This window comes from Halyomorpha halys, unplaced genomic scaffold (genome assembly GCF_000696795.3).
Source record: "Halyomorpha halys isolate HHAL.00 unplaced genomic scaffold, Hhal_1.1 Scaffold249.1, whole genome shotgun sequence".
Lineage (NCBI taxonomy): Eukaryota > Metazoa > Arthropoda > Insecta > Hemiptera > Pentatomidae > Halyomorpha > Halyomorpha halys.
In genome coordinates this window covers 1,512,465-1,530,770 of record NW_027104890.1, presented here as the reverse complement: position 1 = coordinate 1,530,770, position 18,306 = coordinate 1,512,465, and the positions used below count along the sequence as shown (strand labels likewise).

At 31.2% G+C, this 18,306-nt stretch overlaps 1 protein-coding gene across 4 annotated transcripts in view; it reads right to left on the bottom strand.

Moving 5' to 3' along the window:
* The window catches only part of GatB (glutamyl-tRNA(Gln) amidotransferase subunit B, mitochondrial), a 31,476-nt gene extending 14,245 nt beyond the window's left edge, over nt 1-17,231 (bottom strand). For 3 of the 4 annotated variants that reach the window (XM_024359868.2, XM_067045883.1, XM_067045892.1), the window contains exons 1-10: nt 17,076-17,231; nt 16,864-17,011; nt 16,656-16,769; nt 12,714-12,883; nt 11,901-12,095; nt 7,629-7,777; nt 6,173-6,306; nt 3,613-3,714; nt 2,523-2,702; nt 578-714 (exon numbers count right to left, since the gene is read on the bottom strand). In XM_024359868.2, coding sequence (XP_024215636.1) covers nt 578-714; nt 2,523-2,702; nt 3,613-3,714; nt 6,173-6,306; nt 7,629-7,777; nt 11,901-12,095; nt 12,714-12,883; nt 16,656-16,769; nt 16,864-17,011; nt 17,076-17,155 — 1,409 coding nt within the window. In that variant the 5' untranslated portion in view covers nt 17,156-17,231. The remainder of the gene's footprint in view (nt 1-577; nt 715-2,522; nt 2,703-3,612; nt 3,715-6,172; nt 6,307-7,628; nt 7,778-11,900; nt 12,096-12,713; nt 12,884-16,655; nt 16,770-16,863; nt 17,012-17,075) is intronic. The other variant, XM_067045887.1, reaches the window with a different exon arrangement.
* Nucleotides 17,232-18,306: the final 1,075 nt, after the last annotated feature.

Genomic DNA, 18,306 nt, shown 5'->3' with positions numbered 1-18,306 from the left:
GGAAAGTAATTGTAACTATAATTATTTTTTGCCCAACACTGTCTATAGAAGTGGTAAAAATTCACAATGTGTATAAGTGAATAAATAATCATCTCACATGTTGGAGTAGCGCTTGGTACAAAAGTACCGTAGGTGTACAGTAGGTACAAAAGTACCTTCAATCTTTAATGGTGTTATCTGAACTAATAAAATATTAAATAGTATGTGTTATAAGACTGTCTTTTTTTTTTTCTTTTTTTTTCGGCCAAGACTCCCATTGGAGTCCTATATTGCAGACAGTCTTATTCTATAGACCTAAATGAATGTTGTTAAACCAGAGAATTTCGAAGGCTAAACAATGCCGAATTGCATGAACAGTAATAAATATAATTTAGGTGACAGCATTGCGGCAAATAAGATAAGCTTGTAAGGTTGTCGGGTTTAGCAACAAATATATTCTTAAAAAGTTAATAAACACTGATATTACAGGTAAACATTCAAGGGGTAAACCAAAGCGAAGGTGAGAGGATTGCGTGAAATTCACTGAATCTTTTATTATTATTATTATTTAGATAAATGTTGTTAATTCTAAACTCACCCATCATTGAAATCTGCCAAACCTTTATTTATCAATGTCATAAGTTCCACTAATAAAATAGAAGAAACAGTTTTAACATTTCTTTTTCTATCATTGTTCATTATTTGGTTGAAAATTAAAAATAGGTCTTCTTCTCTCTGAAAAAAATGTATTGCTTAGTACTTCATTATTAAATAAAAGCACAAAAACAATATACTATATAAAAATAAAAAATAAATTGTAATCTAGGCAACAACCAAAAGTTACACACAGGACATGAACCCTTAAACCAACAGAATCACATTCCAAATCTTATCTGTCCTGCACCATTCTGCTTGTTTTTATCACAAAGCAGCCCCTTTTGTTTCCTTTTATTATCTCACTAATAGTGATTATAAGTTTTAGCCTATCAACTGGTTGCTGTCTGCCATCATGATTATTCCTACAGCCAACTTATTCTATGTTGATTCACCTCATATTCTCCAAAAACTGCCAAATCAATTAAGATGGCACTTCTCAGGTAGGCTCAAACCAGTTTTATTAATTCCATAAGCAGTACCACCTGATTTTACTAGAAACTACCTTAGTGAATCAAACAGCATAATGTTTGTCGAGCATTATCCTCTTTACTGAATTATAAAGCAACACTGAAGGAACAAAAGAGTATCAGTATTTGGTCCCTATGCCTTTTAGGACATCTTAATTGATTCATACATCATGACTGCTGGACTATGAGTTCAAAAGTACTCATGCATCATTATGATTTTTTTTCATTACATACATATCAAAAATTGATTTTCAAATTGAACAAACATTTTTTCAATGATTTTCTGCAATTTTTAATGACTAGATTTAAAGGAATTTTAAGGTAATTTTCAATCAAAATCCATAATCAGTGAAAGATACAATAGCCTATAAATAGGCTAATACCATTAAATAGGTTGTCTTCCTGATATTACTTGATATATAAAAGTTTATGGTGGTAAGCATTACGTAATTCTTCGCAATCTCAACATAATTTCAGGTTTCAGTTCTCTGCTAACTGGAAAGTAATTGTAACTATAATTATTTTTTGCCCAACACTGTCTATAGAAGTGGTAAAAATTCACAATGTGTATAAGTGAATAAATAATCATCTCTGTTTTCAAAGGCCTCCTTATGAAATGTAAATAGATTGCAACTCTTATTTCCTCAGAAAAAAATTCTGATTTATCCTTCAATCAACCCAAAGTCTCTAATAAACAATGTTGTGTAATACACAAAGAGAATCATCAAGAGGTTACTACTTGTTCCAGTTCCGATAAAAATCTAAAAATTATAGAAATTTCCAATATAAGAAGGACATGAAAGGGCATGAATATCATGTTCAGCATGACTAAATAACTGAAAAAAGGGGTTAGGTCATACTACATTAAATACTCTATATAATAGACTCATATGTTCCATAAAAAAAAAACAATCGAGACTGAAAAATTGAAATATTTCATCAGTAACATATGTATATGATAACATATCACACATAATTGAATTACTTTCAAAAGGGCACATAACCAATTTGTTTTTTCAAAACTTTTTAGAAAGGTGGAAAAAAATTGATAAGAGTATTAGTTGAAGACAACCTTACATTAGAAAGGTTTGTTTGATCAGTTTTAATAGAAAATAATTGGATACTATTTATTTCTTCCAAATAAAATTTAAAACTTAAAAAAAGACAGATTTTACTTTATGGATATATTTCCTTTTGAAAGTAAGGTCTTCAATTATAGTTAAATTTTGAGATTTCCAGAATTTTTTTAGGCTAAATAAAAAAAAAAATCAACACATTCATAGAAAAAACAATGGAAATTGAAATAATTTTTATATAAATAATAATAAATTGAAATATCCATATCAACTAGAGAATCTACTTATCAAACAATATTTTGTTATATCAGTATAAATATACTGAATTGTGAAAAACCCTTACAACTAGCTGAAGAACTGTTTCTGGCAATAAGTTGTATGTTTTTGCAACTTTTTCTCTGGTCTCTGCTGGCAATTCAGGCAATGACTGTCTTAACTTTGAAACATTTATATTTTCATTAGCATTTTCAGTTGCATCAAGTCTTAATGGAGGTAGATTTGGTTCAGGCATAAACCTGTAATCCTTAACATAAAAAATTGACATGATTAAAAATATATTAATGGAATTCCTTTTTTTTTTTTTTTTTTTTTTAAATATTTGGAGTAAAAACATCAAATCAGTATTAGTACAAATTATTTTGTCAAACAAGAATTTGAAACTATTCATGATAATATATCACAATGAGGCATTAAATTAAATTATAATTATTATATACACTAATTGTTCATCTTCAAAATTGAATAGACACACACAAAAAAAATACTATCTAAAGGAAGTCAAGCTTATCTACAGGATACAACCCTTTTCTAACACCATGGTAGGGAGATCAAATTTTCATTTGGTGGGACCGCCACAGAAATAGAAGTCGATCCCCTAGGCCGAATTCGAACCAGTGTCACTGCATTTCCCAGGTTGCAAAGACCTAAACCTCGTGAACCACTGACAGCCCTTTATTTCTGTGGCTGTCCCTCGAAATGAAAACTTGACCTACTATCATGGTTAGAACAGGGTGGTACCCTGTTGATAATCCCCCACTCCTCTCCCTCCTCCCTAATCTCCTTCCTGTATGTTAGAAATGACCAGGAAGAAAAAAAAAGAAAACAAGAAATACTGAGGGTTTCCCTTGTTCAGACAAGTTCAACCACAGTGACCTAAATATCAATTGACTTGTCAGTATATCTTGTTGAATCCATCTCAAAATCTCTACTCCGACATTCTGATATAAATTTCACATACAAGTATGAATATGTGTGTTTACCATTTATCCAACTATTCTTCAAAAGAGACTAAAATATTTCCTGTCCCAGAAAAAGTAAAGAGTATTGATTGACAAAAATGTAACACTGTAAAACAAATACTATTTTATATATATTTTTTAAATTTGCTATGTTTCCAAAGTTTTCTTAATTTTAAAAAGCAAAGTTCTCAAAACCTGTTTCATTTCTTTGTCTCTCATTGGCACTGTTTCATCAAGAGACGCATCCCATGCCCTTGTTTCATTTATTATCACACCTCCTGACTCAAGAACATCAACCTAAAAAAAGTAATTTAATATTAATTAAAACTAAAAAAAAAAAAGCCAATAAACCTCTTTTTGTACTTTCCTACATTCCTATGGATGGCATAAATTTTTCTTTTTTTTTTTGTTTTGTAGGATTTTAGTTCCAATACTCAAGTAACAAATTGAACACAATAGTGGCATAGGAATACCCTAAAAACCTGTTTTTCAATAGGCTAGCTCCAAATAGTCTAGACAATTGCGATGAAATTTTGCAAGAGCCTTTTCCTTAAACCAGGAATGGCCAACCCATGGCCCGCCTTGTACATTTTTCCGGCACATCTTTAAGGCATTAAAAAAAATACATTATTTGTACATCCATATCTTCAAAAATTTATTGTCGAAATTATGAGGAAAAATTAATTCTGATTTTAAAACAATATTCTTGCAAATATATGACAAATATTGCCTGTTTTATTTATGAATTTAGAGGAAGGACTCATTATGTAAATAATAATAACTCATTATGTTTTTTCACTTATTGTTTATGTTTTTATTTAATTTTTCATCCAAAAAAAATGTCTATAATAATAATAATAATAATAATAATAATAAAGGCTTAGGGAACCTGAAGGTTCAATGCTGATACTACCAATCGTTTTCTACATACATATGTCCAGTGACTCCCCTCCAAACCCAAATCCACTAAATCAGTCTTAATGCAATTCTCCCATCTATATTTTGGTCTAACCCTCGGACGTTTACTCCTCGGTCAGTGCTTATCAATATTTTAGGGAGCCATTCGTTACTAGGTCCTATGACCTTACATGACCACCTTATTAGCCGCAATGCTATAACCTTTGAATTATATTTACTGGGTGCATACAAATGCTTCAGGGGATTCATACAGAAAAAAATGTCTATAGAGGGTCTAACTTTGATATATGTGTACACACAGTTTTATATGTGGCCAACGGAGTTATGTTAAATTTCTAAAGTGGCCCACAAGTTCATTTGAGTTGGGCACTCTGTCTTAAACTTTTCAAAATTAGAATAAATTTCTGAGAAAAAGAAGAGGAAAAATTATGATGAAGAGAATAAGTATTAGAAGAGGATTTATGCGAAATCCCACAAAAGTATTTAAAAGATAAGAAATTCTCTACAGAAAAAAAAAAAAAAAAGTTGATCTAAATAACAAAGATAGCATATTGAACCCATGTAACCAACCAAGTGTACCCATGTTTAAAATGTATTTTGCACAGATTCCTTAGGAAACCCATTTTAGTTTATTATTTTTTCAAGTAAATTTTAAACCATACATCTCCAGAAACACTGCAGATCCTCATCAAAAAGATAATTAAATTGTATAATAAAGCTATTAATTAAATTTTTAAAAATCCAATAAATAAATCTCCAGAAACACTGCAGATCCTCATCAAAAAGATAATTAAATTGTATAATAAAGCTATTAATTAAATTTTTAAAAATCCAATAAATAAATCTCCAGAAACACTGCAGATCTTCATCAAAAAGATAATTAAATTGTATAATAAAGCTATTAATTAAATTTTTAAAAATCCAATAAATAAATCTTAATACAACCTATATCAGTAAAGATACACATAACTACTATTGTATTTCCCTTTGCAGTAAAGCAGTAAGCAAAGGCATGTGAGTAGACACACCAGATAAGTCATCTATGTATTTTACTAAGTATTATAATAAGTTAAGTAGTATTATAATCTTTCTTTATCAAGGGTAGTACAGACAGACAGAGAGATATAACTCTCTATGCATTATTTTTTCAAATTAACTTTAATTTATGTAGTGCAGTTTACTATGAACCTAGAAATCAATCACAACAAAGTACAACTCTCATACCTCTTATATTTTGTGAGAATCAGGATAAGGTGAAACTGAAAATAAGAAATGTGCAGAACAAGACCCTAATAAGTTCAAAATTCTGCTAATCACTGTTCTTTAAAAATTCGATAGAGTATTGATTGACACTAAAAACTACCTGCAAAATCTGTAAATAATTATTTTTACTTAATTTAATTTATTTATCATATTTTATCGATGAGAATGAAGTGAAAAAAATACTTAAATTTAAATTTTCTGAATCTACAATGAAAGACAACTATGAATCAGCAGTGAATTTAATGAACCAGAGTTCTTAATTAAATTTGAACCTGATATGTGACAAAAACCCATTGCAGCTACTTATGAGATCAGTTACAGTTCAGTATCAATATTGGGAAAAGTGTGATCATGACAGAATGGTGACAAATTCTTACAAATGTTAGATAGTTGGTAACACAGCGACTGTGATAAAAAACCCAATGTGATAAATGTGTTAAAACTCATGACAAGAGAAAGAGTTAAATTAATAGAAAAGACATACATTTTAAAATATGTGAATTGTAATCATAATCATGTGTAGATTAAACATAACATAATAGATATAATAATATTATATATACATATAATCTACCTGTCTTTTAATTTCATAATTAACAGCATGAGTAACACCTCTGATACTACCAATGTTTTTTATCTCAGTTCGAACTCCATACTTTTCTCCATCTTTATGTACAGAAATATTAGCATCAACCCTCAATGCACCTTCTAAAATTAAATAAAAGCCTCTTTTTATCAGATAATTCAAAACATTATTTTAATAAGGGTAAACAATAATTTAAAAAAACATATAAGATAAAAAACCTAAATCTTGAGAATAAGATGCAGAAGTTTATTGTAATGAGTTGAGCCTGTTAATGATAACATAAAATAAAGATAAGATTTAATAAAAAGGTTAACTGTCCTATTTACTTTGCTATGGCAATGCTATTAACAAGAAAGACAACTCATCTCTACTGGCTCTTCTAGTTGGTGAATCGTCTTTGAGGATAAACAGGTCTAGGACCTTTGCTATTTCTGAAATTTGATATTTCAAAGTGTACTCATACCTTATGAAGTTCAGATAAAACTGCACTATGTGAAAGTTGTCTATCATATTAAATTTATATCTTGTCTCCTGAAAAATGTTTTGTCTCTTAAAAACAACTTTACTGCTTCCACGAACCCTTGGGGCTAAGATGATGAGGGGCTGGACCAAAGTGATTAATTTCTTCTCACATGAAAGTAAGATTATTAGATTATAGATCGAATTGGTCAGCAGCTCAAACTCAATCATGCCATATTTTCAAAAATACATTTGTGTCCAATATTTTATGTACATATAGAAATAAAATGTCACAGTTACACTGCTCCAAGATTTTGTAATCTTTAACTACCACACAGGTCGTAAAAACAAATTTATTATTTTAAACAAGAAAACAAAATATCTTTTGTCAACCGCATTTTTGAGTATCAGGTAGTTGCTAAAATCTTATATTTGAAGTACATTCAAATATAAGATTTTAAACAAGAAAACAAAAATTACTCATGTTACTCATTGTGGATGAGGCAATCAACTAGCTTAAGGTAGTAAATTGCAGAGACTCTTTTATCTATCCAGAAATTTAAAATAATTATTCATAATTTTGGCATTGAAAAGTGGCGACACTATCACTCTATCATCAGACAGTAATCAGTCACAGGAGCAATAACCCTGACACCCATATACAGTACATTATATATACCCAACAAACACTTGAACCTCACCAAGTATATCGCTGCATGGGTAGCTACACCACCAAGGCACATAGTAAGGGTTGACAGCCCAATATCCTCAAAATGAATTATTGAGAAACCACACACAAAAGCCTCAGAAACAGAATGACGATGAAACAATTATTAGCCTTCCACACTTAAAGTTAGAAATGAATGGTAACGGTATGAGATAGGGATATCTGACAGTTACTGGTGAGTTAAACCACCTAATTAGATAGATACCTCAATATGTTAAATAGAACATGCATATCCGATTTTAATTCAAGAAAAATCACCTTCCATTTTACAAGAGCATGTTTTTAGTCTTCTTAAAATAAGAATTAATTCTTTAACAAGAGCAGCAGCTTCATAACCATCACTTAAATCTGGGGCAAACACTATTTCAATCAAAGGTACACCAGCTCTATTTAAATCTACAAGATTTCTGAAATATAAAACATCAGAAATTAATACTACTCAAAAAATTACTTTCTTAACAACTTTTACAACAACTATATTAAAAATATGAATAGGTATATAACATAGCAAAATACTGGACTTGATATGGTTTAACCATAAATAGATGACAGATTATTTTTATTGCACATATTTTAAATTTAAAAAAAACTGATTACGAAAATAAATCTATCCATTCAAAGGGCCCGAAAGTTATTGCATATCTCCTTAAACTTAATGGTGGGTTATTAGTGAAGATGCCTTTATATAATGAAACTTAGTATAGAAGTCAGGTGCCTTCCACATCTTGAACGAAGCTGAAGAATTTGCTGAAAGTTCATTAAGATATTTCCTTCATTTTTACACACACAAATGGAAAAAAATTCCTAAATGTTTCTGAATGCATGGCATAGAAGGTACTTGCAAAGACCCATAGTGTTTGGTCGAAGGCACCTGACTACTGTATCAAGTTTCATTACTTGTAGACGACTTCACAAAGAATCCAACAAAATGTTTTTGAATGCAAATGTGGCTTGTTGTGTTGTAATGTGAATGGGAATCAACAAAAAAGTTTTGATATAAATTAAGACTCCTTTTAAATCAATATATTGTGATAGTAATCAAACTAAAATGTGTAGATCAAAAGTAATGAGACCAATAAGTAATTTTATTGTTATAGTAAACTCAGGTTACTTAGGTTTAACAAATAATATCCATGCTAGAAATCTCAAGTAAGTTGTTAAATCTATATATTTATGTGTATATATATGTGTGTGTATGTGTATATATATATTCTATATACAATCTATATATTTAAACAATTTCTTAGGCCCACGCTTTTTGTAATGGTAAATCTGTCCCACAAACATTTAATGTCCAATTTATATAAGAGCCATGTTCAAAATTTACTATAAAACTCATGAAACACACCGTACTGAGTACTTCATAACTAAAACCCACAAATCATCATAAGTTAATGAAACCAATTGTTTTTTAATCACTCACTGCATTACATAAGATAAGTAAAATAACATATCTTAAAATAGTTCTCAATATACAATGCAACGTTTCTCATAATGGATACTGACAGCGTCTTTAACTGATTTTTGTGTAATCTACTAAATATAATAAAATAAAGAGGTGTAGATAGTTGACCGTAGATTAATGATTAGAGAAGTTTGTCGGGGGTGCAGACAGCAAAGAACAACGTAAAACCATATTTATTTATTTTACGCTGACGTTTCGACCTGAGTTTCAGGTCTTCATCAGGGCTATAGAACAAAAGAGAAACAACAACATTTAGAGTAACATAAAATTGAAAAGGAATAGTATACAAACAAATTTGGAATTATACAAAATATTGAATTGAATCATAAATGATAAAAAATTGATAACTGATAATTGAATAGTAAAAAAATTAAATTGATTGATAATCGTGAAATTAGATTGAAAACAGTAAAAGATGAAATATAATATCATGTAGGTAAGAAGATATAATATAAGATATACAAGTAATGTCTAAAAAACTGGAAAAAAAAAAATAAATAAATTGAATCTACAAATTTAACAATATAACAGACAATGAAAAATAGTGAGTGGCTAATATCTGAATTACAGTGTGGGTATTAACTTATATACCTACACTTAAAAAAAAAAAAAAAAAATATATATATATATATATACACATATACACACAATAGGAAAAAGGTAGAATATGGAGAATTGGAAAAGAATAATGTAAGAAATATGAGAACAAGAAAGGAGACTCACGTTACGTGTATGTTACACGTAGAAGGTAGGCCTAAAACTGATTGATTTTTTTGATGTTTAGAAAGGCTCGCAAGAGCGGGCTACAGACAGACAAAGGATTCTCTAGAAATAGGTTACACCAACTTATTTGTGTTTCATTTTGACCGCACTCCCAACCATCTTCTCCTCGTATTTTCTATAACAATTTCGTTCCTAATATATGTTTAATTATTTCCTTTCATTTATTATTTTGCTTTATTTATTTATTTTATTTTTCAACTCAATTGCATCACTATATATTATTTAATGTTTCACAAAACACTTCCTCGAGTCCTAGGTTCAAACATCCCCAACTGGTCTTCAGTATTTTGTTGGTAATTTGGACCTCTCCCTTTTCGCCTGCATCCATATTTTTCATAGTCAGGATTATAATATTCACCATGATACTCTCTGAAATCATGAACATCTGGATTAATAGAAAGTTTAACAATACTCGTTGCATCACTAAATCCCCTTTTCTTTTTTGAGTTTCTTCTTCTTGCTATGAGTGTATATTTCTTACTTTCTTCTTTAGTTTTTTTTTTCATTTATTATTTTTATTTTCATCAACACTTCACTGCTATCACCATCAGGACCTAAATCACAATTTAACTCATATTTAAATGATTTTCTAGTATCTTCATATTCAACATTAGCAACTAGTTTAGGAGCCTCAGATTCACAACCAGATTCTTTATCATTTAAGGTTTGTTGTTGATCAGATGTCACTTGTTCTTTTGGTGTAGGAACTTTATCTTCAAAGTGTTCATTACTCTCTTCTATTCTTCCTTCCTGAGAAAGGATGGCTTTATTCTCCTTTTCAATTTTCTTACTCACTGAAATAAGATCACCACATAACTCTGGAACAACTAAAACATCCTGAAAGTTAGAGTTGTTTTCATCACCCTTGCTATGTGTCTCCATTATAATTTTCCCTTCATGAGTTTTATTGGTACTTCTTCCATCTTTCTTTGTTCCTTCCTCCACTCGATACTTATTATCTCTGGTAATTGGGCATAAGGCTAATTCTTTAGCCAAAGATGCTCCATGATGTTTTCTTTGTTGAGGCTGTTGGGGTTGTCTAGTCTTAGGCGGTTCTCTAGCCTGATATTCACTCTACAGAAGGCCCTTGACTCATTAATAGGTAAGAAAGGAAGGGCCATGCCAGGGGATGAGCCCTAGACACTGACGTAGGTAGAGGAGGTCTAGGTAAGAGAGAGTCTGTGGTAGAGTAACAGTTCTAGTTGCCAAGATGAAGCAAATGGACTAAAACTGTCAAGATAGGAGCCAGCTTACTAGTTGCCAAGATGAAGCGGACTGACCAGTAAGCTGATAAGGCTAGGTGCAGCTTTAGTTGCCGAGAGGAAGCGGACGGACTAGAGCTGGGGAAAGACGGGATCAACTACACTGGTTGCCGAGATGAAGCAGACGGACCAGTGTAATCGCTAAGGATCAGGTTACAATCTTAGTTGCCGAGATGAAGCAGACCTAGGTAAGGGTGTGGATCAAAGAGGGTATTTCGAGCCCCTTATTTATATGCCTAGTCCATGTGGCTGTGAACGAGAAGCATGTCTACTTGAGATATTTTGGTGCATTGTTTTGGTATCATTTATTAATCATTCTATTGATATTGTTAAGTGTTAGGTACAGACATTAATAATACATAAAAATAACAATATGTCATTAAAAAATAGGCAATTTGTTAATTTGAGAGCTTTGGAGAGGCTCGAGGTGCTGTACTCTGGCGGGTTGCGGCTGCACCCCTTGCTCCTTCTCGCCCCGCCTGCTACAAGGCTCCATTTCTTCTGCTTCATCTATTCTTTTCTTTATTATACCAGCATTCTTTTCTTAGATGACCTGGTTTTTTACAAATAAAGCAGGCTTTTAGAAAAAAGTTTGATGTTTTACGATATGTTTTTGATGTTTGTTCATTCCTATGAAGGTTATTCCTCCTTTTAAATGACAAAAGCATTTGCCTTACTTCACTGAATTTAATGTTCCTATTAACCAAAATAGCTATGACAACAGTGTCATAATAGGATGGTAAGCCTTCAATGATATATCTTACTAATTCTCTGTCTGTTAGGGATTTACCCAGTTGAGCGATCTCCTGAACTAAACATTGAAATTTCATGACATTCATCCAATGTTTCACCACTGTTTTTCCTCATTTTGGCAAGGTCAAACATCAAATCAATTACCTTCTCCTCTGGAACGCCCTCAAATCTTTCTCTCAAGTTTTCCCAAACTGTTTTCCCACTTTTTTCATCTACGATTGAAGGTAATATTTCATCACTAACAGTGAGAATAATAGTAGAAAGTACCTGTTTGTTTTTCCTTTTCCACGCTGCATCTTCTTCAGTCGGCGGATCTTTTTTAATAATTTCTTCGTACGGTCCTTTGCTTCCAGATACGCTTCAATTTTCATCAACCATATCCTGTGATTTTCTGCAGTGAGCCTTTTGATGTTCAGTAATGTGCCGTCCATGTCCTTTGAGCTATGAATTCGGTGGTTAGTCCTAAACAAAAACACAAAGCTTACGTATCCGTCAATATATGTAAATTCCTCTCATCACTTTTACGCACCACTTTCTGCTACCAAATTGTTGTGGAAAGTAGGGAGGGTTATAAATAAAGACAATGAGAGTGTGTTTTCATAATAGAGACGCCATGACAGACTGTCCTAGAAAAAATGAGCATGCCTGTTGCTTTGTTCCCAGCAGTATCATAGGGTCGCCATCTACCGTTTTATTTACAAACCAAAATAATAAAACTTATTTTCTATAACAAAATCTTCCTATTGGCATTATCGGTTATCAGATCAAAAATAACCATATTATGTACATATTTCCTCAAATAAATATAGATAATCTAATTAAGACAGATAAAATAAGACAATTCCATTAATTCCTAAATGAGACTCTAATTCATACATAATAACTGTTCATAATTATGAGAGATAGTTGACCGTGGATGATAAATGAGGAGAAGATGGTTGGGGGTGCGGTCAATGAAACACAAATAAGTATGATTAACTTATTTGTGTTTCATTGACCGCACCCCCAACCATCTTCTCCTCATTCATAATAACTGTTCATGTATTATGCACCAAAAATGTTACAGAAAAAAAAATTTACCTTCCATTACTATCATAAAGTGATTTTCCACTATCTTGTTCCAGTTGCACTTGCAGTATTTTGGAATGTTTTGTATATGGTTTTTTGTGAACACCAGGTTGATAAATGGGGAATTCAAGGTGGCCATTACATGCAAGAGGTGCTCTTTGTTGAGTGATCTGATATCCAGCCTTGAAAACATTGAAGAAAATAAAAAAATAAAAATTTTAATTGTGAACATTGAATTTGCTGACTCCTCTCTTTTCTATTTGTAGTTTTTTCTTAGTAAAGAAGTTTTTTTTTTTTTTATTTGCATAAAACACTGAGACCCAAAAGACAAAACTCAGCCAAGGTAAATGCATGAGGAAATGCATGCTGGGAAATAATTACTTCCTCTGGGTTAGTGACATTTTAATATATACTTTTTTCATATTGGGTTTGAATCATGTTTCTCCCTAGGAACTAAAAGCGGATTAAGTTCAAGTTAGAAGCAATGCTCCACTCCAAACCCAGTTGATAACGGAGTCCTTTCTAATTTATGGAAGATTTTATATCAGTTGGTTCAATTCAAATTTTCTAGGGTCTTGGAAAATTAGGCATACCAGGGCCTCCTACCTCTTCTTGGAGTAAAATAATGAGCTCTAAGAAGCATTACTAAACAGATCAGTGTGAAGCCCCCTCCCACCACATTGTAGAACATTTCATACAATAAAGTGTACCTTATACCCCAAGAGACAATATTTTTATAAGATACCTTTTACTCAGACTGACTTGGGCAATGACAAGACTGCTCCATAGTCCAGAGACTAATTTCAAGTCTTCATCATTATTATCCATGAGTGTTTTCATTACTAGGGGAACATAGATATTTATAGGGGTAGGGAAAGCAACGATGCAAGAAGTAACTTGGCACTAAATATGTAAAATAAAAATGAGATTGTTTTTATTTATATGTCCTTGGGAAGAGTTCCCATTCAAAGACAGTAAGGGTTAATTTCATATAAGCTTTTCTTGAGTACAGGTGATACATCTACACAAATAGTTGTTTTAGGTCTAGAAAAAAACTGTCATATGATTTGAATAAAAAACAAGGTTCAGTTTACTTATTATTTTTGTGTTGTTTTACTGACTCCAGTTGTAATTTATACTGTTCAACAAAAAATGCAGTCCATTTTAAAATTATGCTTTTTGCTGAGATTATTGTACGTTTTATTTTTAAAAATCAGAATATATCCCTTAATGTGTAAAAATTAAGAACAATCAATTCATAAAGAATGGTAGGATAAATTTATATACATTTACAATTTTTTAAAAATAAAGATAATACCCCTGGTCATTCTATACCTGATGCGACCCATCATCGTTTTGATGAAATTTGATAAATTCTATCCTTCCATACATACCAGATTTCTATCTCAACTAGTTTCTGTTTTAGAGTAATACAAACTTTTGACACAACTAATGTTTTTATATACTCGGAGCTCCAAAGAACTCCATCCAAAAGAAAAAAATTGCATTATTTATTATTAGTGTTGCTGAATACAAATAAATAAATAAATATTTTTTAATGAAAATAAACTTTTATAAGAACAGAATGACACACCACTTTTGGTCTCATCGGCTCATTAATCAACCCAATATTACCCTGATTTTCTATATATTTTCTCCAACATGTTATCAACTTTTTAATCCGAGCTGAAAAATTCAGAGTTTTGTGAAGAAATTAAGTCAAAAAATTCATTTCTGAACTGAGAATCATTTTCAAAAATTTTACCTTTAAGATAGGTGTCCAAATTTCTGAACAAATGGAAATCTGTTGGAGATAAGTCTGACAGATAAGGTAGGTATGGAAGGACTACATAAGACATTTCGTTTAGTTTCTTTGCCATTTGTCATGAAACATGAGAGTAAGCATATGTAAGAGTATAGGCCCCTTATGACTAACCAATGCAGGTTGTTTTTTGGCAAGTTTTTGATGAATTATGTCAATATCACGGGAGTTTGATGAGGATGTGATGATTTCACCACTGGGTAAAAAGGAGAAATAAATTATTCCTTCCATTGACCACCACACAGAAAACAATAATACTTTGGATGCTATTTAACCACTGATCTAACCCCTGTTGTCATGAGATCACCATAAATAAATTATAAATACATATTTTTATCAATAATTGTGTAATATTTTGTTCTTAAAAAATAAGGTGTGTAGGAATAATGGTACTCTCAGGAGATCACCATAAATAAATTATAAATATAAATGTTTCAATAACTGTTTAATAATTTAATTCTTAAAAAATGTAGGAATAATGGTGGTCTCAGGAGACTATTCCTGTTATCATATTTTAAAAAATGGATTATATATATTCTGTAACAACTAAACTGGTTTTTAATAAGGTGTGAATAATTGACTGTAGATTGATATAAGATGATTGGGAGGAGGGGGGTGCTGTCAGCAATGGCACACAAATAAACAAAACTTATTTAGATTTATTTTTTATTAATATAGTTGTTTGAGAGTGGTTTAGTTTCTTTTTAAAAACAATTTTGATCTCTTTTCTCTCAACTTTATTTCTTTTTAACATCCGACGTTTCGACCTCTCAGGTCATTCTCAAGGATTCCTTATTCTGTCTTCATTCCTTTTTTTCCTTTAAAATTCATTTTTGCCGGCTAATTGCCTTTGTCAATTTCTTCTATTAAACTATTATCCTAAATTTAAAACTTTCATTAACTACTTTTTTGTTCATTAACAATCAATTGGGGCTTGTTAATGAACAAAAAAGTAGTTAATGAAAGTTTTAAATTTAGGATAATAGTTTAATAGAAGAAATTGACAAAGGCAATTAGCCGGCAAAAATGAATTTTAAAGGAAAAAAAGGAATGAAGACAGAATAAGGAATCCTTGAGAATGACCTGAGAGGTCGAAACGTCGGATGTTAAAAAGAAATAAAGTTGAGAGAAAAGAGATCAAAATTGTTTTTAAAAAGAAAACTTATTTATTTGAGCCAACGTTTCGACCTGAATTTAAGGTCTTATTCGGGGCCTGTCAAATTTTGACAGCAACTCTACCCAAGTCAGTACTCTGCTGTGACTAAAAGTTTTTTTTATTAGTGTAACTTTGCTCACTACAGCTCTTTTTGACTTTTGACGGCAACTCCAACCAAGTCAGTACCCTGATAAAGGCTTGGAGTTTTGGTCAAAACATTAGCACAAAAAAATACAATTTTTTTATTAGTGTATCTTTGCTGACTGCAGCTCCCAACCATTTTCTCCTCATAACCTGTCACTTTTTTTGTTTTTATAAACACATTAATCTCAGTTTCACCATTCAAGAAAAACATAAAAATTTTTTTATATTTAAGGAAATTTAATACAAAAAAAAATGACATTAAATCTTGAACTATATTTAAATTTCAAAAATCAAATACCGACTACAGTTGGGGGATAAATAAATACTAAATTATAGAAATAAACTCTTCTGATTTAAAAATAAGTATTTGATTCAGAATTTTATGGGAATAGCTCCTTCTTTTTTTTAAAGCCATTATTTAAATATTTTCAGTTATTCCAATAGACCTACTAAACACCCTTTGTCAAATTTATTGAGTAGTTAACTCTCCCAGTTCCTAGCTCGAATTTCAAAAAGAAACAAAAATGAAAGTAAGAAGAAAACTTCTGACCTAGTATTCCACACCTGTTTTGTTATTCAACATAAAACTACCTACATATTATAAACTCACAATTAATGCAATAGAAAATGGAAATTAGTTTAACGAAAACGCACACACATCATAACAGAGTAAACTATAGAGTGTAAATTAATGATTAATATACATATATTATCACATGTCAATGTATGTATTGGGTAATTGGGTAATTGAGGTCATAATTATCACAGCTTTTGTATACTTATTACAAAATGAATAACAAATAAACAAGGAGATTTTGTAACCAATACTTACAGGAAGATCAGCATAGAAATAATGTTTTCTATCAAAAAATGAAACAGGGTTTACTTGACAAGACAGAGCCAATGCTGTAGAAACTCCTAATTCTACACATCTTCTATTCAAAACCTAGAAATAATTTAAAAACTAATAGATCACAAAAACTGGGAAAGTTGAAAGCTATAACTGATATCCATATACATCAATAAAAATATAGTATTACTGGAAGAGTGCCAGGAATTGCAGCATCAAATAAAGATACATTTGTATTGGCGGGTGTACCAAAAATGGTTGAAGATGCTGAGAATAGCTTAGAATGACTATTCAACTGAACATGAATTTCCAATCCAACAACTGGTAACCATTTCTTTCTAAAACAATTCAACTAATTTATAAATTGGGAAAACCATAAGTAGTCACAAGACATTGAATTACCGTTTTTTAGCTATTATGCTATCTGCTAATTGACCCAAATTTCTGTTTTGGGAACCTCTAATAAAGTTCACTAATTTCATTGCTGTAACTAATATTAATTTTTATTCAAATCATAAGACACAACCAATTCAAATTACTTATCAGTCTCCCTCAAGGCACAACGCCAAAGAACAAAAAGTTGAAAATAAGGAGCAAAAGTATTAAGAATAAGGAGGTGTAGATAGTTGAGGAGTAGAAGTTATTTATTTGAAATATTTGTAGAATTTTAATCAAAGCATAAAGAGTTGTATGCAAAAGGTTGTTGTTTTCCTTTAATTAAAAATTTTAGACAATAAATTACTATTGTCGAGGTGGTTGTATTATATCTGACTCCAATAGATATGTTATGTACGCTTGATCAGAAGGTCTTGACAATACGCGTACAACACAGGTAATGTAGTTGATTAGGAGGTGATTAGATTGGATGAGAGTTACGGGATGTCAGCCGCAATTTATCTAAGGATGGTAGCTTCGTCCTACTGAGTATTATTCATGAAGGTACGAAGGAGGAATGCAAGCCTGGAGAGTAAGAAGATAACTTCACTCTACCGGGTGCTATTCCTGTAGACATGAAAGGGGAATGTAGGCCCGGCGATAAATTAGGACGCCAGGTCCTATGAAAGGATAATAGGTAGAGGAAGGAAAAGGTGATCAATAGGGAACTAGCGTAAAGTAAGACTCTTCATATCAAAAATGAGTTGGAAGAATATACTGAATGTCTTATTTACAACCCCAAGATAAGACGGGTTGATTTATTTTCCGGATCCCACTAAATCAGAATGTTAAAAACATTAATTATTAAGTTCCATTACGCATTTCTAACTTAAATCGAATCGAATACAAACCATTTTCTACTGCTGGTACTTTAAAGTATACAATTATATACTTAGCTGTGGTTTGTTAGGTTCATGCTGTGAGAATCCTACAATAAAAGAATTTAGAGGTGAGGGGTTTCTGAAAGTCATACTGGTTGATTTTTTTTTTTTTTTTCCGAACCCTCTAAAACAGAAATAAAATGTGAGTTAGTAGTGCATTACTGTGTAGAAAGAAAAAGTAATTCGTGTTGTGTCTTCCCTTTTGCTACGTTTGGTATTTAAAGGTTACCTGTTATATTTAATTTTACTTATGAGCTATCCGTTCAGCAACTATTTGAGTCCGGAGGTGAGGGGCCTCCTCGTGTTATACCGCATAT